Source organism: Dermacentor albipictus, chromosome 9 (genome assembly GCF_038994185.2).
Source record: "Dermacentor albipictus isolate Rhodes 1998 colony chromosome 9, USDA_Dalb.pri_finalv2, whole genome shotgun sequence".
In the NCBI taxonomy this organism is placed as follows: Eukaryota; Metazoa; Arthropoda; class Arachnida; order Ixodida; family Ixodidae; genus Dermacentor; species Dermacentor albipictus.
In genome coordinates, this window is record NC_091829.1 from 83,437,781 (window position 1) to 83,458,714 (window position 20,934).

General features: G+C 43.4%; 1 protein-coding gene across 4 annotated transcripts in view; it reads right to left on the reverse strand.

Moving 5' to 3' along the window:
• Positions 1 to 523: 523 nt before the first annotated feature.
• LOC135919837 (multiple PDZ domain protein-like) overlaps positions 524 to 20,934 on the reverse strand; it is a 532,904-nt gene continuing 512,493 nt past the window's right edge. For all 4 annotated transcript variants that reach the window (XM_065453790.2, XM_065453786.1, XM_065453789.2 and 1 more), the window contains exons 33-35: positions 18,287 to 18,493; positions 16,834 to 17,045; positions 524 to 7,726 (exon numbers count right to left, since the gene is read on the reverse strand). In XM_065453790.2, the coding sequence (XP_065309862.1) occupies positions 7,357 to 7,726; positions 16,834 to 17,045; positions 18,287 to 18,493 (789 nt within the window). In that variant the 3' untranslated portion in view covers positions 524 to 7,356. The remainder of the gene's footprint in view (positions 7,727 to 16,833; positions 17,046 to 18,286; positions 18,494 to 20,934) is intronic.

Here is a 20,934-nt window from a genome sequence, read left to right on the forward strand (position 1 = left end):
TAGCTGCTATATATATACACACACCATGTGGCCCCTTTCTACGCATACACTTGTTTCTGAAACCTGATGCTAATACAGTAAGCATGCGCAGCCCGATCAGGCGATACCACAGCTCCGCTGGCCAGTGCGGATTGGAGCCCATTCCTTTTTAGACAGTTTCTCACGCTGCATTATGCCGGCTACAGGTTTGAGCTCAGCTAGGAGTTTGTATGGCTGCAGCAATGATGGTGTGGTGGCGGTGCTGCAACGCAGCCTGCTCGCTAAAATGCAGCAACAGCGCAGCTTGCATGGGTGTCACAGAACGCTGAGCCAGCCACAACCGCACTCAAACGCAGCAACAACACAGCTGCGTTTGAGCGAGACCGTGAGCCAGCACGTAGAGATCCGTAGCTCCGTAGTACTTCAGAGTGGTGTGAGAACTCGCTTGTACAGCTTCGTGCTGTCCTTGATGTATTAGTCGTCACGTTGAAATACATATCTGTGGAGGCATTTTCTGACAGAAAGCCATCAAATAAGACTACAATTGCCACACCATGACATTTTATTTTAAGTCTTCGTGAAACAATTCCATAAAACACTCGCTTCTAGCATCGAATCAACAGACTTCTCGGGACTCCCCAAGTCTACCTCAACTTTGGCTGGAGTAATACTTAAAAAGAACACAAGCGCAGGACACCATAAAAAGAAATTATGCAACGAACAGGGCACTGAACAGTGGTCAAGTGTTCTGTGTACCAATTAACAGAGTGGATGCAATAACAAGATGAAGTAAACAGATTTTTCTTCCTTTTTGTTTTTCCTTCTTTTGTTGTTTTTTATATCTTGTTTATTTGCATGCCAATCAGATAATAAATTTTGATTTCTTGCGTCTTTTACCTTTTCTATCACTGCACATCGCTGGTGTTAGCGAGAAGTGCTACAAGGCTCACAAAAAAGGCATTATTTTGATCCCGGTTAAGAAATTACACTTTGCGATTATGAATAGACTAATGTTGCTAAGTGTGCCACAACTGCACGCAAAATCACAAAAGCAGTGGTGAGTAACCTTGAAATTTTTGCAGAAAGAGTTTCCACGACGACGAAGATTTTGTCTCCTTTGTGCAGTGTAAGTATTTACAAATAAAAAAAAAGGATTAAGCTTCCTTAAAAAGTAAGCGGACTCACAATCTGGCAACATGACATGTATAATAAAAGGCCCTAAATATGTCCCCCCCCCCAATATAATCCATGGTCTGGGTGAGGAATTCAAACATGTAGACTTCATCCTTCATTGATTCCGTTAATTGACTGCTTATGAAAAAAAAAATTAAACAGTTTTAAATAACCACTTACTTGTAAACCTATCATTGCTCTCTAGAGTTTCTTTTAAATGCCAGTGCAACATTAATTTCTTCAACTGTATTCTGTGCTTGTGCTCATCCAAGCATTTCCCCAGCAATGAATTCAGCCCACGCTGGCAACTCTGCACAAAGCAGAGGCAGTTCGTATGCTAGTGCATAACCAAATGAGCTTGCACTGAAAAGCTGATACACATCTGCTTAACAGCCAGGACCAAACACATGATAACAGCATGCTCAACTCGATAATCTGGCAACAGGATAACGTGACAAGAAGCACATGCTCACCTCCCGCACATGATACACACACAAGATGCTATTGCAGCAGGATGTGTTCTCGCCAGCTGAGCACGAAAGAGCATAAAATGTGATGCTATCTACAATGTCGTTGGCATGTACGCTCTCGGTGCTCGAAGCACTGATACTTGATTAGTGCGGCGACGGAAACAAGGTAACTCCGAAAGTGCGGCAAAGCAACGCGCCTTTCAAACCGCCGGCCAAGAACATGCCCTCGCTGCAGTTCTCAGCCATGAAAACGTAACAAAATGTGGTCACACTCTTTTTTTTTTCCAGAAACCCCACCTCCAGCATCTTACCAAGCACATTTTAACACTGTTTGACTGCATACATATGTAGGCTGCCCAGTCTGCAAATGGTGCAGAATTTGATTGTGCTGTGGCACTGAAGTTTTGGAATTACACATCCATGTACCTTTGTGTGTAGCTTGTAATCACGAGATTATAGCATGTTAGATTTGCTAGGAACCAGGTGTTATCGTTAGAAAAAGTAAATAAGTATATGGTGTCAGAACGTAATGACTAGGGGTGTGCGAATGTTTGAAATTTTGAATAGCATTGAACACTTCTTTCAATACAGTGTATTCGACTTGGAAAATTTTGTGTATAGTTTATCCAAGTATTCGAGTAGGTAAAGAGTTGCCACGATTATCGCACGCAGCCTGCCACGAAAAAGGACCCGTGCATATGGCGCATATTTCAAGTGCCTGTTTTTAAGCCGACCAACACCTGTGCTGGTCTTTCATGTTTTGCTAGTTCTTAAGCTTCCTAGTTGACCAGACTGCCAGAATTTTGTGTATCAAAAGAAATAAACCTTTTTACTTTTGAATATGCTCCCTTGGTGTCCTTTTCTACTGTTAGAAGCCTAAAGTATCCAGCATTCAAGTGAATGTAAGAAATGCTCTTTTTCGAGTACAGTAGACTTCCGGTAATTCAAATTCGGTTAATTTGAGTTTTGGTTAATTCAACCACCAAATGATGCTACCAGCCGATGCCTATGCATTGCTAGGGGCTGACATTTGTTATTTCGATCGTGAAATTTGCTTTTTGCTGCATAATTCAGCACGTACATGAATGACTCCAAGGTCGACTGAACTTGAGACCCTAATGGTGGCAGCATTTGTCTTGATGGGACTGAGGAATAGCAAATGCGCCGCATACGCAGACTCTTGCCAAATGTGCAGATTTTCACCCTGCTTCTACAAGATTTTGAAGACAAAATGGCAGATCGCAAGGAATGATCACCATATTTACCTTATTTCTAATTTACACCTTTAAGAACAAAAAAAATTGGTCTGTAAGTAGCACGTGCACTACAGTCTGATACGAAATTGAAGCAGAGTTCACAGCGTCAAGAACAGCCTACCATGAGGGCCATGTCATAGTCACTGTCATTACAAGATGGCGGCAGAACAAGTTTTGCATAAGGTTTCAGCTTTTAATTAGAGATATGCGAATAGTAATACCTTCTTATCAAATCGAACACGAATATTTGGAAGAAAGATGGGCATCGACTATCAAATGTTTCATCCCTTTCAAACAAAGTAAAATTTCAAAACTCCTATCTAGTCTGCTTCGCAACAGAAGGCTTATTTAGGTTATTTGACACATATATTGCCGTTATCAACTGAATTTCAGCTAATTTAAAAAACTCGTAATTGAGAACAAAGGAAATGCGAGCGTATCTGGCACACTACGACACTGACAGTAATTCAATGAACAAAATGCATGTCACCAGGCGCACATAGAACATTAGCGTTCCTTAAAGCAGCAAAGCTCATTACCATGCAGCGTAGTGCACATTATTTTAAAGGGATCCAAGAATTTATACTGACATTGCCCAAATAAAACATAGATTCGGCTAAATCTGGAGAGAAAATGTGTAGGCTGCCTAAGGCAAGACATGCTTGTTTAACAACTGGAAACTATTGCGAATAAATGATTTCCTCCACGCACTCGCATCGAGAACTCGTGCGTCTGCACAGCAGCAGCAGTTTTCCAGTGGCAGAGTCATTCGGAAGACTCACCACATTTATCAGTCTTTCCTCCTGTAGACTTTCAACACTCTTTCTATCCCTTAATTATTATCTGAACGAAGCAAATATTCCAAAACACCTAATGCCAAACTCTCGAATCAAATACAGATCAAATAGCAAGGACAATTCTATTCGTATCCAAAATTTCAAATGTATTCGCAGCACCCCTAGTTTTAATTACCACAACTCATTCGATAGGTAAGTTGTTTCGCATGAGCTAGTGGCAGGAGAGTTGTGTCATGTCTTCTTGGCACTCCAGAGAAGCGTGCATTGCAAGAACTGGCCAAGTAGTCACTATAACAGTGGGCCACCATCCCATTGGCAAAAGTAATGGAATGATAAGAGAAATGCAGAATATAGGATGCAATGCACTGCAACAAAGGTATCATGTTGTAGTCTATAGACAGCAATGAAAAGCTGTCTGATAGTGACGACAATTGACATTAGGTGCAAACAAATTTCAATTCTGTGAAGGTAAACTATGCAGTTCTCACCTTATTTCTTATTGGCAAAACGGAGGCATGCTGCATTTTTTTTATAAAATCGAGTATGCACGCACTAAATTTGGATTCACAGTATTTTCCAGTACGAGCCCATAAAAACTGGGTGTGCATTAGAGTCGGGCAAATACTGTCAAATGAATGTGGTGTGTGCCTGTACGTTTCTTGGTGCCTTCTTTTTTAATTTGGCCCAGCGAATAATTCGATCGGTTCTACTGGCTTCTCCAAAGGTGAAATAAACAACAGTAAACTGTACTGTTATTTGATATGAAAATTTCACCATTCGAACACCCCTAATGATGACCCTTGCAAAACAATTTACTTCCTGGCTCGCACGGAGTTCTAAAAACTTACTGAAGTATGTCACATGTGTAGTTTTTGGCTGTGATGGAGCGAATTTTTATAGATGTATACTGCACGAGTTGGATGTGCGTGTACAGTTGTCATGACGCACTTCAATAGCATATGAACCAGACACTGTCTCAAGTATGCGACATGCTCCAATGAGATGGCACTAACTCGCCGTGTACATGCTTATAATGGCAATATATGACCAAAGAAAAACTGCCGTAAAGCATCCTCTTGAAAGTTATTAAAAAAGAGTAAAAAGTAAAACTGACACATTCATGCCATGTGTGAAGCCACATGGCATGTGAAGCCACGGTCACTACAGAAAAAGAAAACCTTAAAATCTTGGGAGTAACTATAAGACCTGGAAAAGGGTTGTCGTTAAGTGGGGCTCTTGACATCGAACATAAACATTTAATCAAATGCAGTGATGATGGTCATAAATGCTACTACTACGCTATTTTTCTGCAGGGATCAAGATGCACGGCCTTTCCTCTCGTTCATAAGCACCGCAAGACAGACGCCAACTCCACAACCTTTGCACACTATGCAAAATCACAGCTCCTCTCAGAAATGAAAATTCGAGGGCAAAGCAGGACAGTAATCAAATTAATTGCAAGTGCAGACGGCTTACAATTTCCAAGATCGAAACTTTGCAGCAATGAATGCTACGCACACAAGACGTGCAGTTACCTCTCAATGTTTCTTTTTTTTTTCTTTCGTGTCATGCCATGGCAGTCACGGGCATTCACAATCTTTTTTACACAAAAAACAGCACATTCAATGGACACTATGCCCCGACAATGCTCTCATAATAAAAATTGTAAATGCCGTGGTACAGATAACAATAGAAACTTGATTAAGCAGCTGGCATACACCATACAGCCTTCTATGCACGAGATTTTTCAATGACAAATTACATAACTGCATATTTGGTTCTGTGGTTTTATACAGCAGTTTATTATAGACACCTGTAACTTTAAACGAAGCTCACTTTGCTGAGGAAAAAGAAAGCCTTTATGTCAAAAGCTTCCGTGGAGAGTTTTCTCTGGGCTTCTTGAGCAGCAGACACGATATGCAATTCGTACTTATTTGGTCCTTGACTGCTTTTAAGGAAGGAAACGACCGTGACACCAGCCGCCACTCCCCTTCACATGTGTCCGTGCCAAATGAATAACTACACCAGATTTTGGCAATTACTAATTGTCTTTTCACCAACTGGCATTAACAGGACAAAGACAAGTGATGCGAGATTTTTTTTAAGGCGTTAATGAAGAACTGCAATGTTTGTTCACTATATGAACTCAGGACGCAGAATCTGGCGCCCTTTGACTGCTGCTTACCCGACTCCAGTGTGTCAACAGTGCAGAGTGCACTCTCCGAGTGTCCATGTGTCTATGTGTGGAGTGTTTTGACGTGTGCAACTTGGTTTTGGTCCCATTGAGTGCAAAGCTGCAAGAGGGGTGGCCCGAAACATGGCACCGGGAGATAACTACCACGACGCTCTGTGCAGGGCCCCAAAGCACTCGAAAAGTCACCCCATAACCCTTCGTGCAGTACTTCTCTCATGACGAACCATCTCAAAGGGTACAAACAACAACATGATCCGGAAAGATGAGTCGCGCCATCTGGGCAAGTACATCCGCCTGCCAGGAAAATGCCACGAAACTGCCAACGTATTCACCGGTGGTGGAGGGATTGACCGAGTCGACTTCTATGGTCCCATGTGACATCTCCGATAAAATTAGAAGAAGAAAAAAAGCTACGCTAGTCTGTGTTTTGGTGAAGAAGAAAGGAGTGACGCCCATGCGTGCATGCAAATGTGCCTTGCACGTTCTGAAGTTCATCGCTCTTGATTACACTAAAAGCCTGCCGGAGGGACTCATGCACCTCTTTGTTCCACCTCTGCCCAGCTGCTCAAGCAGATGCACCTGGCTAGAGCACATTTGTTCTTGGCGTGTCAATCAGTTTCTTTGAGGTTGTTCACACGAATTTGGCGCGCTAAGTTTTGTTTCGCATGCACTGGGCCTTCTGCTTGAGACTTGTTGATGAGCTTTGCGTGCATTCAGACGCAGCCGCTTTCTGACTGAAGAAGCAGAGGAAGGAAATGCGAGAGCATTAAAGAAATAACAGAAGAGATGCCACGGCCTTTAACAAGAGAAAACGCTTGTTTGAACACTATCGAACAATGCAACAAGCACTCTGCAGTTCTTGACTTCACCACGGCACCAGTTTCTAGATGATGCAATGGTACAGGTGATAATGTTCCAACTAAAATGACAGTGACAAGACACTAAAAGAAGGTGCGAGGTAACTACAGTGAGACTGGTGAAAGATTTAAAAAAAAATAACATGGGAAAATGACACAACTTCAATGGCACCTGCAAAGCCATGGCTTCCGCATGATCCGGGAACCTGCCCAGAAGGAAAACGAGAAATTCAAGCACTCACTTCAGTCGCATACACAAAATTAAGAGACATATTGTTTTTCCCCCGTTCATCTGGATAAAGGCACGCTTGACACAGCTGCATGGATTGTGTTTGTAGGAGTGTTAAGATCAAAACAGAGGTGGAGAAGAAAGCGAGCTGTACCCTTGAAAACGTATGCACCACAGGCGTGCCTGTTTTTGCAAAGAGAAAAGATTTCCCAAGCGCGTTGGGTGGGCAGTGGCTTCTTTCTCACTTCAGAGTTCTTCTTTTTTTTCTTTGCACAAGGAAAGGCTTCACAAGGCCTTGCTAGCGGATAACACTGCTGCCACAACGTGCACAAAGAAAACACTTCAACGTTGCTGCACGCACTTCACTGTGTGGCACACTGCAAAGTATGTCTTTAACACCATCACGACAACTGATCAGTCACGGTGAACAGTGACGCTGGCGGTGTTGTTGCCGTCGGACTCTGCGCAGGGCTCGGGGCTGCTGTCTCTAGTACCGACGTGTCAAGCACAACGAGTTCGACGGTTCCACGGGCGTCACGGAGCAGCTCGACGGCTTGCTGGTGCGACAGTCCTTCCAGCGAGTGGCCGTTGACCGAGAGAATAGCATGTCCGCGGCGCAGCCGACCGTCGCGGGCCGCGGCACCTTCTTCGAACACTGTCTTCACGTAAATAGGGAGGTCGCCATGCGGCGACCCTGCACCGCCAACAATGCTGAAGCCCAAACCTTCTGAGCCTCGCTCCAGGGCCACAGTCATGGGTCCGTTAGCAGTGCTGCGTGCAAAAAAGGAGACAACAAAGCAATGCACATGAAAATGCATGCATTGCATGCGCGAGTCCACGGTTCCTATAGAAGGGCTAACCTGTTGCCTTTAGCTTTTTTGGGTACCCACACAGCTTCAAGTAAGGTAAATAAAGTTGAGCCAGCTTACAAGGCCTTGCAAGAAGTGCTTGCTATTAGCAAGATTCATTACAGTTGTACTTGTTCATATAACAACCACTCAGGGAGACTGCAAGCTGCAAGATCAATAATGTTTGACGTTCGAAAATAATTCATGTGGTGCGCAGTGGCAAAGCACACTAGACTTTCATGTTTATTGAAGCTTTTGGTCAAACTTTGGTCCATTTCAAGCTCGGTGCTCCTTCGAATTTGCGACGGCCATCAGTAGCCTGCAGCCAGCCTTACTTTCAAAACACCCAGCATGCAAAGTGAGCGACCTTGAAAATTAGAATCGCCCCAGTATTGTGGCTGTAGCTAGAAACCGCAGCTCACAGAACATGCTCTATTGTAGGTGTGTTCAAATAGAGAAGTTGATGAGTTAAACCGACTGGAATACTTGACATGAGCCAGTTCAAATAACTTTGTTATAATAAATGGTAAAAAAATCACAATAGCTCGATATGGCCGAAATTCTCCGCTTGTACAAATATTCAATAATTTCAATATTCAGCTGAATGTTCATGCTCTTCAGTATGCGCCCCTACTCAAATATTTAACATTTCTCAGTATTCTGGGTGAATGAATATAGATTTTATAAAATGTACCGTCCAAAACTTTCAATGAGCAAATTGCACTGCCGTTTACATGGCTAACAGCCCAGATACGCCAAAGAATTAATTTACAGCTGCAAACAAATTTTTCGGACCTGCTCGATTTTCAACCTACCCTGCAGCACCACCACCCTACACTCCCTATTGCATCAATTATAACCGCGACCAAAAAATTTGAATGCCAAACGGTGTCTCACTAGATTTTTTTGGAAATTATCAATGCGTACCATTTAAAAAAAGTGGCAGCCATGAAGAAGGTTGGCTGCTACTTTTCTATATTGTACGCGTTGATAATTGAAGAAAGTTGGCTGCCACTCAGGTTCTCCCTTGCACTCTTGCTTCCCTGGTTTTATGGCTTTCAAGAGCTGTGTGGCTGCTGTCCATAGGTACTTATTTATTTATTGCACCTTCAAGGCCCGAAGGCGTTGCAGAAGGGAGCGGAACGAAATGCAGAGCATGTGCAGATAACAGGGTATAATAATAAAAAAAAACAATTAGAAAGTGCGGATTAACAAAGGTATTCTTCAATAGTAGTCCTAAAAGCAGATGTATTGGTTATGTTAACAATTGAGGTCGGCAGATGATTCCATTCATTGGTAGTTTTAGGAAGAAACGAATAAAAAAAACTGGTTCGTGCGACAGCGTGGAACGCTCAATTTATGGCGATAGTCAGTACGAGATAATATGTATGCAGGTTCGGACAAAAGTTCACTTTTTAATTCCAGATTGTAATAATAAATTTTGTGCAGCAGTGATAAGCGTGCTAACTTCCTACGGGATGAGAGGAGAGGGAGGTTTAAAGTAGCCTTCATAGATGTTACGCTTGATGTCCGAGATTAGTTAGTAAGAATGAAACGCGCGCTACGATTTTGTATAGATTTTATTGCATTAGTTAAGTAATCCAAGCCAGGGCCCCATACAGAAGAGGCTTATTCAAGCTTAGGACGTATTAGTGTTTTGTATAGAAGTAGCTTTAAGTTAGCGGGTGCCATAGAGAAATTGCGACGGAGGTAACCAAGCGTACAGTTAGCATTGTTAGTGATGTGGTTTATGTGTGTTTGCCAGGAAAAAATAGATGTTATGTGGATGCCTAAGTATTTATAGGAACTGACTTCTTCGAGTACATAGTTCTTCAAGTGATAGTTGGATAGGTTAGACAAAGCAGTATTGCAGGAAATCCTCATTGGTTTGCACTTTTGGCTGTTAATTTTCCAAGTGTCGCACCAGTTAGTTACCTTGTCTTGATCAGTTTGTAGTTTTAGAGCGTCAGAATTTGATGATATTACTCTGTAAATGACATAATCATCTACAAAAAATTATGGAAGGCACTACACAGTTAGGCAAATCATTAATATATATGAGAAAAAGCAAGGGTCTGAGAACAGAACCTTGCGGCACCCCGGAACTGACAGGACAAAGCGAAGAGTCAAAATTGTTAGCGGAGACAAATTGTGTTCTACAGGATAAGAAGTGTTCAATCCATGAGATAATATTACGGTGAATGTTGAGCGTATTTAATTTTAGACAAAGTAATTGGTGAAAGTAGAGATCAAATGCTTTAGAAAAGTCTAAGAAGATGGTGTCAATCTGAAATCCATTATCCAACGCGGCACAGATTTCATGTGTAAAGGAAATAAGTTGAGTATCACAGGAAAACGATTTACGGAGCCCATGCTGATGAGATGAAAAAAATGAATTTGTTTCTAAGTTGATGAGATTAGAGTATATTAGAGTATGCTCTAGAATTTTGCACGGCACACTTGTTAGAGAAATTGGCCTGTAATTTAAAGGTGAATGCACGTCGCCAGACTTACATAATGGAACCACCTTGCCAACATTAAAATCCTTTGTTAATGAGCACGACAGAATAGATAGGTAGATAGGCAGATAGAATAGATAGAATAGGTATGCCTTGACTCAGTAACCAGCCACAAATTTGACCACCAGCACCCGGCGAGGCAGTACTGGTTATGTTTAACAGCCAAGGCAGCACTGGCTGGCATGGTGGCCATAGCATCGGTGCACCTAGAATTATTTTTCTCCGAGGTGAGGGGAGGGGTACAAACTTTTAAATTGAGCTCCCCCCCCCACCCATCGCTGAGTAATTGTAAATTTCGCATAAATTCTCAAACCAAATACGGTTAAATAACAAAGAGTACTTGATTTTTAATATTCAAACATCTGCATTCCCCTACTTTCCTAGCAGCCAAATTTCAGGTGTGCAAACCAGCAGGACTTTCGTTTGAGTATATCAGTTTCTATCCGGTTGTTGTGAAACTGTCTTACATCGCAATTCACGCCATCAATTCTAACCGAACTGGCACAGAGGTGAGGCAACTGCAAGTAAGTGCGAATTCACGGGCTTCTTGCAAAACATTTTGGATGACTGAAAACTGCTCAGCATTAAGCGAGAGCCCACTCTAGGTGAGGCTGCCATGAGTGATTGAGTGTACAAATCCATGGCTGCTGTAGATTTCACTTATGCAAGAGTAAAACTTCAGCATAAAATTTTCCACAGGAGTGTCATGAAACGTGTTCCCCACAGGATATTTTTGCCATCACTCTACTTGCCTTTAACCCTTTAACTAGAAGCTTGAGCTGCACACACACTAGCTGTTAGTACCAATACAGCCAAAGACGAGCTCCACTCGTCCAGGCCAAAGCTTCTGCTTTGCTTGCCAGAGTTGAGCCATGCGTGTCAGCTTATATGTGTCAGGCATTTGAGTTTCAGCGATTAAACATAGTCTTTGATGATTTTGGCTCCTTTCATTATCATTTGTTCATATAGTTACACTGAAACCTTATACGTGTATGGCGCGGAAGTCTCCTTTTCAGAGAAGGTGTGTTTCATTAATATTTCGGGTGAATATAAGAATTGAACTGCATATGTAATAAATTTTTTCAGATGTAGATATAATGTGCAATAAATTGCTGGAATAAAACAATTGGTAGGCTCTGATTACCTCCTTTATGAACGAACTTCAGGGTTAAAGGGTTTAACAGGAGGCTTTATGTTGGGGCCAACTATAATTTCCCCATTCAAATTACATGTGAAAAGCAGGAATGCTATCAGGCAACCACTGAACACATTTCAAGAATATTTGTTGAATAGAAAGATGAATTCAGCTGATGAACTACTAATGAACAAGAATTTCTTGTTCTACTAATGAACAAGAAATTTATTTAAAGTGCCAAATTTCTTTTATAGATGTGGCCGCAAATCAGAAAGTTCCAAACGAATTCGAGCATGATGTTTACAAATCCGTAACTCTGCACCAAGAACGGATTCAGAATTCCGTAAACTGCATCTGCTAGAGCACTTGATACGGACAAACTTGATATGCAAGTTTACAGCTTACGTGAAACTTACGCAATGTTCATGAGCGTTTTGCAAAAGTCCTCCTCACAAAGTAGTGGTATACTTTAGGGTGGCATAAATACATCAATTTTTTTTCTGCTTTAGATGTCTCGAAAGATGAACTTTGCAGAATTGTGATATTTTTCTTATTTCCAAATGATAGAGTTGCATTTGTCTCTGCGATTTACAACAATTATTGAAAGAAAGAAATGGGTGGCGCAAATAAAAATGAACCTTGTAGTCTAACTTTTTCATTATTATGCAACAAATTTAATAAAATTTGGTGCAGCAGATGTTGAGCTAAACAATCTTGCTGTTCCCCTGAATTTATATGGGAGCTCCTGGGGTAAACCTTTCTCTTAAAACAACTTTGACCAGTACAACGAGTTATAGCACATAATGTTTGATGTGCAAAAGTGACGTGAAGAAGTGAAAGGCCACGTGCATTAGGTACTTACCTTGAGATTCCTGTGCAGCATAAAGAAATGAGCACAATACATTTCAGTCAGTGGTGGTTTCTAACCCACAAGCAAAGAAATTTTACAAGAATTCTGGACTGTTTCTCATGCGACAATTCAATATTCAACAGGCATGTTCCAGGTGTTCTGCCAGCTCAGGGCCAACTACGAAGCCGTAGAGGAGTTCTGGATGGCTTGACACTGTCCCCATATATATTTTTTTTTCTTCTGAGGTTTCATTCAGTGTCATATGAGGGCTGGAAACTTCACATTAAAGAAAAAAAAAGGGGGGGTTACACGCTGTACTTTTCTGATGCCATCATTGGAAGTGTTCTCCAATGACAAACTGTCATTGGACCATATATGAATAACTTAAGGGGACACTGATGTGCGACACTGAATTAGTTAAGATTGGTAAAGTATTCTTTCAAAACTCGTGGGAAAAGGTCTAATAATAATTTTTAAAATATGACGGCCAAATTTCTCTTTCTTTCAATTTTGCATTGAAATCCAAGCACCAGTACAAGAGCATGACATGGATGCCAAAGTATTTTCCTGAACTATTTTGGGCCTTCTTTAGGTACAAGAAACTGCTATGAATACATGCTAATCTGATGTTAAGAAGCCCCTCACCAGATCACATAGCAAATTTCGGTTATATGCTGGAAGCTGTTACGTGCCCTATAGGGAGCGTTCTGCTGCAAGAATGTTTCAAATTGGTTCATTAATAGGCAAGACAGAAACATTTCAGTGCCACGAACCCATGATTTTAGGAAGCGAGCTCCAATGCCAAGCAAGACACTCTCTCGACTTGTCCCGTCTATCCTCCGCAAGCGAAATACCTTCCCTGCATTCTCCTATAGTGGAGCTCGAAGATCGCGTAACGCACGTATTGCGGGCCCCGCCTTCATTTTCTTTGTTCCTCGCCTTTTTGCTGTGCGGCACACTTCTGCTACCGGTGTCGAGCATGAGCTGTTGTGTTTGTCTCATTTCGCGCAACGCACAATTTTGCACGGTGTCCACGAGAACACCTGACTAGTGGTTGTGGGGATGCGCGACTCTCATGCTTCCCCTGATATGTTGTTTTCCCCGCATAGCTCCCGTCTTCTGTAATCCGGCTTCGCCGCGTGGCCTGGCGCCCGCGGCGGTCCGTGTGGTTGAAGCGCAGTACGAGAGACGGCACGAGTGTTGCGCTGCTAATGCCGCCTCACGGCGGGGTTACTTGGGCGCGTAAGGGAGAATGCTCTTCCTCTTTGGTTCAAGGTCATCAAGCGGCGCGGACGTTCCGCGCATGTGCCGATCCATGGTCTGCGAGACCGTCTCGTGAGGCCATGTTCGAACGTGCCACCGTTCGCGTTACCGTACGTGCAAACGACCAGGCATTGGGATCCAGCATGGGGGCAAACATATTCGTTCACTATCCAGTCGCAGTGAGTCAGACTTCCTAGATTTGTCGCGCGCCCATCGGCATGTTTTGGGGATTACAACTCGGCTAGCAGGCATTGATCTATGAAAGGTGCAATAAATGCCCTTGTGATTATTTGCCCTACTGTGTTGTCATTCCTTTGTCCCAAGAGCCTGGATGAGAATCCCACATAGTACAATTAAGTCAGTGCTACACTAATGCTGAGGCAGACGCAAGCGGATCACAGAGCATGATTGCGCACTGGAACACGGTAGAAAATGACGTAGTTTCGTAGTCTGTGCACACGAGTGCACAACATGAGAACAAGCAGATGAAACGGAAGTACATCTTTCTTGCTACTGTATGAAGCAAAACAAAAGACCCAGACATTCGGGTTGTGTGTTTTATTGTTTATCTAAACTTTGATTTGTCCACTGAAGCAACGGATTACACAAATAATAGATGTTGCCTAGAATAAGTCACGAAGTCACGAGTCACCACGAGCAATGTCACACTAATGCCATGTACGTAGGCGCACTCGTGCGGTATGCGTTGACTCTCTGGCTGGGAGTGCAGCACCCTCAAGGAGAAGAGCAAACGGCGTTCGGTTTGAAATGTCAGCTCTTTGCATAGTGTGTGGCGATGTGATACTTAACAGACACGATCATTAGTGCACATTGTATGCACAGCCCTTCTCAGCTCAACCTGGTGAGACCTGGTGAGAGGCCCTTTAAGTATGATGCGAAGAGGTGTCCCCTTTGTCAATTAACAATAGGGCTAACTGCAAGTGACAGAACAGATTTCAGACTGCATTGTTGGCTATATTACGGCGTCTTTGTTAGTAATTTAAAATCACAGGGGTAATGGTCACTATTTGGGGCTTTGGATGTGTTACAGAAGCCCCGCTACACGAACCAGGAACTGATCTCGCCAAGCATGCAGCCTTCTGTAAAATGAGCACCTCTCCCATGCCCAGATGTAGACATAAACTTACATGAATCAGATTGAACAGCTGTTTATACATGAAAATACCAGTCCTTCTTTTTTTGTTGAGATATTTCAGTTGATTTTGCTGTAGTGACAAATCATACGCATTATTAAGTGTTCTTTAAATCTGTGAAAGGATAATATGATGCAGCCATTGCTGGTTGAGTGTAGGGGAGTGTCGATAGCAATCTTTGAGTTCTAATCAAATATGAATTGAATAGTGCCAGAAGCTAAATGAATCAAATCCAATATCGCATAGTTTATGAATAATGAGCAGCCATTTTTTCACAACTGATGTAAAAAATGTTCACGTCCTACAGTATTTACAACATGTGAAAGTTTTTATCATTACACTGCATGTGATAGAGTGTTATTTTCAAAAGCATAAATGGAACGTTAGGAACAAACAAGCAGTTTTTTTTTTACACACACAGCTCTTCGTACAGTGCAAATGATTGCTGTACAACAGGTCAAGCAGGGCTCTTCGAATGACGTAGCTTGCTCCACTACCTAGGTTCTCATGTTTTGTGCCTATACTATGCTCACTGGGAAGAAAATCATCAACATTTATGTTAGATTACTTACAGTTGACGCTTCAACATATACAAAAACTACCTCAAATGTTTGTGGAGTATTTGAGTGCACTCAGTGTGAGCAGAGTTGCCCTGGCTTGCTGTCATCTGCACATCATCTACGCTGCTACCTGTCGCCCCGAGACACAGTCAAGTCACCTCAGGCAATGGAGATGCTTATGGCCAGTTCGACCCAGCAGTTGTCTACGTCTGGCTAGCTAACTCTCGGCTACTGTCAATGGAGCCAGTAATCACAAGTGGCTTCTGTTGCTCTTCTGATGAGAAGCCGTGCTGGTGCGAGTGACACTTGCTTGTACTGACTACTACATCAAATCTGAAGCTTGATGCTCCTTTACTTGTATTACGGAGCCCTGGGCTGGAGACGTGCTGTCAAGTCTGCATGCAATGCTGTCTGTGGATCGTTTGAGCAGTCTGTGAGATCTGCAGTGTACCACTAAGCAAGTGACAGAAGCTGGCGCTACGAAAGCGGTTTCGTCCACTCACTCATGTAAGCACATGTGTGAGTGGAGACTTCCTTGGTGCAGCGATCGCTGCATGTACCAGCTCTAGTTTATGGCGCATGCACAGAAGCTACTGGCCCCTGTAACATGTTGTTACCAGAGTATGTGGTGGTTTAAGGTTGAGAGGGGATGGAAGGGACTCTCGTGCATCCTGATATTTTCTTCCTTGCACGACTCTTGTTCCTCTTGAAATTTGGCTTCCCTGCATTAAATACGCAACAGCAGGAGCCACTGCCATAGTAGGGAACTGACAACAAAAGGAAACATGTGCATTCTGATGCACGCACTGCCTGAAGGAGTGAGAGGAACTTGCTTACTGCTGTTTGACTAAGAGACAGCACTTGTGGACCAACTAGCCACTTGTCAGTGCTCTTCACAAGAATGTCTTGTGGAAGGCTTATGGTTCATCTTCAGAGTGTGGCACTAGCATGGGTAAACACGACTGCTCTTGCATACTTCTGTTTGTGGGACTACACCCAGAAATGACTTGGGCAATTGGCAGAGGCATTTGTTCGGCAAGCTTGTATGGTGAGCCAAACTTGCTTAATTCCTCAGCGTGTCTTATTAAGGAACTAGTATGCTTCTTACGTCAGCCAGCTGCCTTTTTATACAAAAGGAGCAATAAATGTCCTTTTTTGTATGTTCACACTACTGTACGCTGTGCTGCTTGTTCCCAAGAGCATGTGAGACACCAGAAATATACCGACGGAATATAAGGATATAACAAAACAAGACACACAGGACAAGCACTGAAGGGTACACACAGGATACATGCAGGATCTGCACATTTACTGGATGTATCCTACACAGTCCTGTCAGATTTTCACATTGGTGTAATGTGTATCACTGTACTTGCAACAAACCAGTTCAGTTTTCTCATTTAGTCGCTGTACGCTCTACTCGCTGTTGCTTTTGTCAACAATTCCATTGGTTAAGCTGGCGCTTCAACATCGGTTTCTGCTGACACTTGCAAGAACATTCACGATCAGAGTTGTCAGTAAGAAGCAGAACTAAGGGTGAAGTACTCACGAGTCGGAGCGTGAGACGGGCACCTGGGTGGCGCGCTGCGAGGGTGCGCGGCGCAGGCGCCCCACGCGCAAACAGATGCGCCCCATGGTGGTCTTGAGCAGGGCAGCCGCTTCCTCCTGGCTGGCACCCGCCAGGCTGTGGCCGTTCACCTCCAGGATTTGGTCGCCCTGGCAAAGGCGGCCGTCCAGCTGTGCTACTCCACCACGCACCACCTGCCAGGACACCATGGACACATCACTGTCAGCTCCACCGATTCTAACAAGCCATCACCGTCATTACCAGACCACATAAAAGGACACACAAGGCAGGCATTGAATTAGCATAGCAGGTTATGCAGTCGACTCCCGTTAATTCGACCTCGGTTGGTTAGCCTTATCGCCTAAGTCGAACCCACTGAAACTTCCCGACAAGAAACCATACATTGCTCTGGAAAGAAAACTCGTTTAGTCCGAATTCAAAAGCATGCTGTTTCGATTAATTTGATCCCCACAAACCCGCACAGGTGCCCTCTTGGGCAAACAGCAGTTACTGTAAGCGTGGAAAACACCCGGAATTCAGCAGAGGATGCTACTGCATCCCTAGGTGTGAAGCTGTTTTACGTAAATTAATTTGTATCATTTCATGGCCGACGCTCGTTCCTCTCATGAACCAATTAGTTTCCTTTTTTGTCAAGCTACGCTAAGAAAGTGAGGACCATACCAAGGGAGCATTTGCCAGTATGCGTGTCATTTTGGGCTTTCACATTGCCAAAATTAAACCATTGTTCTTCCTTTATAATAACAGAGGAAAAAAGGAAAAGACTGACACTGGAGGTGTGTCAACTCCAAAAAAAAAATAACAACAAAAGGGCTAAATAGCACCTCTACAAATCAACCCGGCTACAGAGCTGTTGAATATATCGCACTGGTAAAAAGCAAAGACAAACAAACTTACTTCTCTAAGATAGTGAGGAAGAAAATAAGAAAAACAGCACTGCAGTGAGATACACATGAACAGGGAAGGACCATCATAATGCCACATGTGGTTTGTCTTTCTACTCGCTATTGCATTTTGAGGGCAACCAATGTTGTGTGTTTCCACTCTTGTGCAAGAAGTACTTGCGACATTACAAAATTTTGATCAAATGATGTGATTGCTTCCAAAAAAGATAGGCCTGTCTTATTGCATGCATGTAGTTGCTTTAAGACTGATTGTAATGACTGCTTGTTTGATAAGAAAGAAAAGAAGTTAAAATTTTTTCAGTTCTCCACCCTGTCAGCATCCATCACATTCACCCGATTAGACGAGATAGGGGGTCAAACCTAGAGTAGTACACAACTCTGTCCAGCTGCTCAATGCCTCAGCACAGACCCAACACCGCAAGGCATCTATTTATGCAGTTACAGCTGATGCTGTCATCTTGGATAAAAGTTGCAGAGCATGTCAGCTATGTAAACCAGAAGAGGGGACATACCTCGGAGATAAAGACGCCCGGTGCATTGCGCCGGCCCACAATGCTCAGGCCGAGGCCACGTCCAGCCTTTTTGTGCAGCTCAACAGTGAGAATGTCTTGCTGTGGCTCTTCCTCGCGAAGCACCAGCATCCGGACCACTGACGAAGTTTGCCGCAGAGCGGCAATGGCTGCTTCGTGGCATGCCTCTCGCAGATCCTCACCGTTCACCTGCACACATGAGCGAGCCGCACGTGCAAGGATTTACGGGAAACAGAGCATGTACATTGCTGTGTTCGGTCAATGGAGAAAAGCCAAAACCCTGATAACGTGCTTCTCAACACCGCTTGCTCGACCAGCATGAGGCAGCGACAACCTTGCTCCAGAAGAGCAAACAGTGCATGAGTGTGCCGAAAAATTTACTAGAAGGAACTTTGGTGCTAGTGTCTACAAAAGCTGCAAGCAGGGTGGTTTGTACATGGATTTGCCTAAACTTTGCTCTCATGGCTTCTGACAACTTTGTGACAAACTGAACCATGTTCAACAAATGTTGCATTATAAATGCCATAATTGGCAGCGATTGTGCATGTCCAGAGATTCTTATTGCCTTCCGCATTTAGAAAAATAGGATTGCTTCAACAATTAAGCCAATAAATGGAGATGAAGTGTAGTAAATAGGGGTATGTGAATATTTGAAGCCTTTCAATAACGAATAAAAGAGTGCCCTGTTTGTTTCTGTCTTTGAATCGAACAGTAACTATTCGTAAATGAAAAAATTTTTTGAATACTTTTCGGGCATTTCAAAACGTCAACTACACCCAATTAAACATCAAATTGAAGCAAAAGTAACGTAAATTTTCATACCCGTTGTCATAGTATAGACATATAGCATGAGAACTTGAGTAGTGGAGCAAGCACTAGGTAACCATACTATCCAGGCTATACAGCAATCTTTTGCATTCTCTGAAGGGTCCTGTGCATGCGAAGAAACTACTTTTCTGCTCCTAATGCTGCGTTTGTGCTTTTAATAAAAAACAGTTCATAACGTACGTTAAACCTCGACATAACGAACTTCAATATAACTAAATTCTCAATATAACAAAGTATTTAACTTTTCATAACCCCTTGTCCATAGAACACCATGTAATCAGAACCTCTATATAACACAGTGTATATGAGATTTCAATATAAAGAAATTTCACTTCTGCAGCAAAGGAATGCCAAGACAATAAATAAATGGAAACTTTTGCAGATGCAGATGGTCAAATGATTGAATTACAAGAGGCTGCTTGCAAATGCACCTCTCAAATCACCTGCGACACCACAAGGGTGTCCGCTGAAGTGAACCCGCATCATGTTCTCTATAACGTTCAAGTGTGATAAGATCATATGACACCTTGTGCACTTTATGCTTTAGGTGCGAGTGAAAGTTTGTGAGGGTGAGAAAGAAGGATCGTGGCTTCATGCACGAGTGCCGCCTCCCCGTGTGAGCAATGCTTTAGAGACGCTTTAGAGGTAATCTTCTATGTGTGCAAAGAGTGGGCATGCCAAGAGACGCTTTATAGGTAATCTTCCGCGTGTGCAAAGAGTGGGCATGCCGAGAGACGCTTTAGAGGTAATCTTCCGCGTGTGCAAAGAGTGGGCATGCCGAGAGACGCTTTAGAGGTAATCTTCCACGTGTGCAAAGAGTGGGCATGCCAAGAGACGCTTTAGAGGTAATCTTCCGCGTGTGCAAAGAGTGGGCATGCTGAGAGACGCTTTAGAGGTAATCTTCCGCGTGTGCAAAGAGTGGGCATGCCGAGAGACGCTTTAGAGGTAATCTTCCACGTGTGCAAAGAGTGGGCATGCCAAGAGACGCTTTAAAGGTAATCTTCCGCGTGTGCAAAGAGTGGGCATGCCGAGAGACGCTTTAGAGGTAATCTTCCACGTGTGCAAAGAGTGGGCATGCCAAGAGACGCTTTAGAGGTAATCTTCCGCGTGTGCAAAGAGTGGGCATGCTGAGAGACGCTTTAGAGGTAATCTTCCACGTGTGCAAAGAGTGGGCATGCCGAGAGACGCTTTAGAGGTAATCTTCCACGTGTGCAAAGAGTGGGCATGCGGAGAGACGCTTTAGAGGTAATCTTCCGCGTGTGCAAAGAGTGGGCATGCCGAGAGACGCTTTAGAGGTAATCTTCCACGTGTGCAAAGAGTGGGCATGCCAAGAGACGCTTTAGAGGTAATCTTCCGCGTGTGCAAAGAGTGGGCATGCCGAGAGACGCTTTAGAGGTAATCTTCCGCGTGTGCAAAGAGTGGGCATGCTGAGAGACGCTTTAGAGGTAATCTTCCGCGTGTGCAAAGAGTGGGCATGCCAAGAGACGCTTTAAAGGTAATCTTCCGCGTGTGCAAAGAGTGGGCATGCCGAGAGACGCTTTAGAGGTAATCTTCCACGTGTGCAAAGAGTGGGCATGCCGAGAGACGCTTTAGAGGTAATCTTTGACTGGATCTTTGACTGGATCTTTGACTGGATCGCGCAGTTCTGTGGGTATTTAAGTAAGTAGTTCTTCAAAAATAAACCAGTTGTTAGAAAGCGCTCGTCCTTGTGTTGCCCCTATTCTTCGTCCCTGTTTGTTTGCGCACAAAAAGTATCAATATGAATATGTTCCAACTAGGCCGACTCGCAGTTATAATCTTCC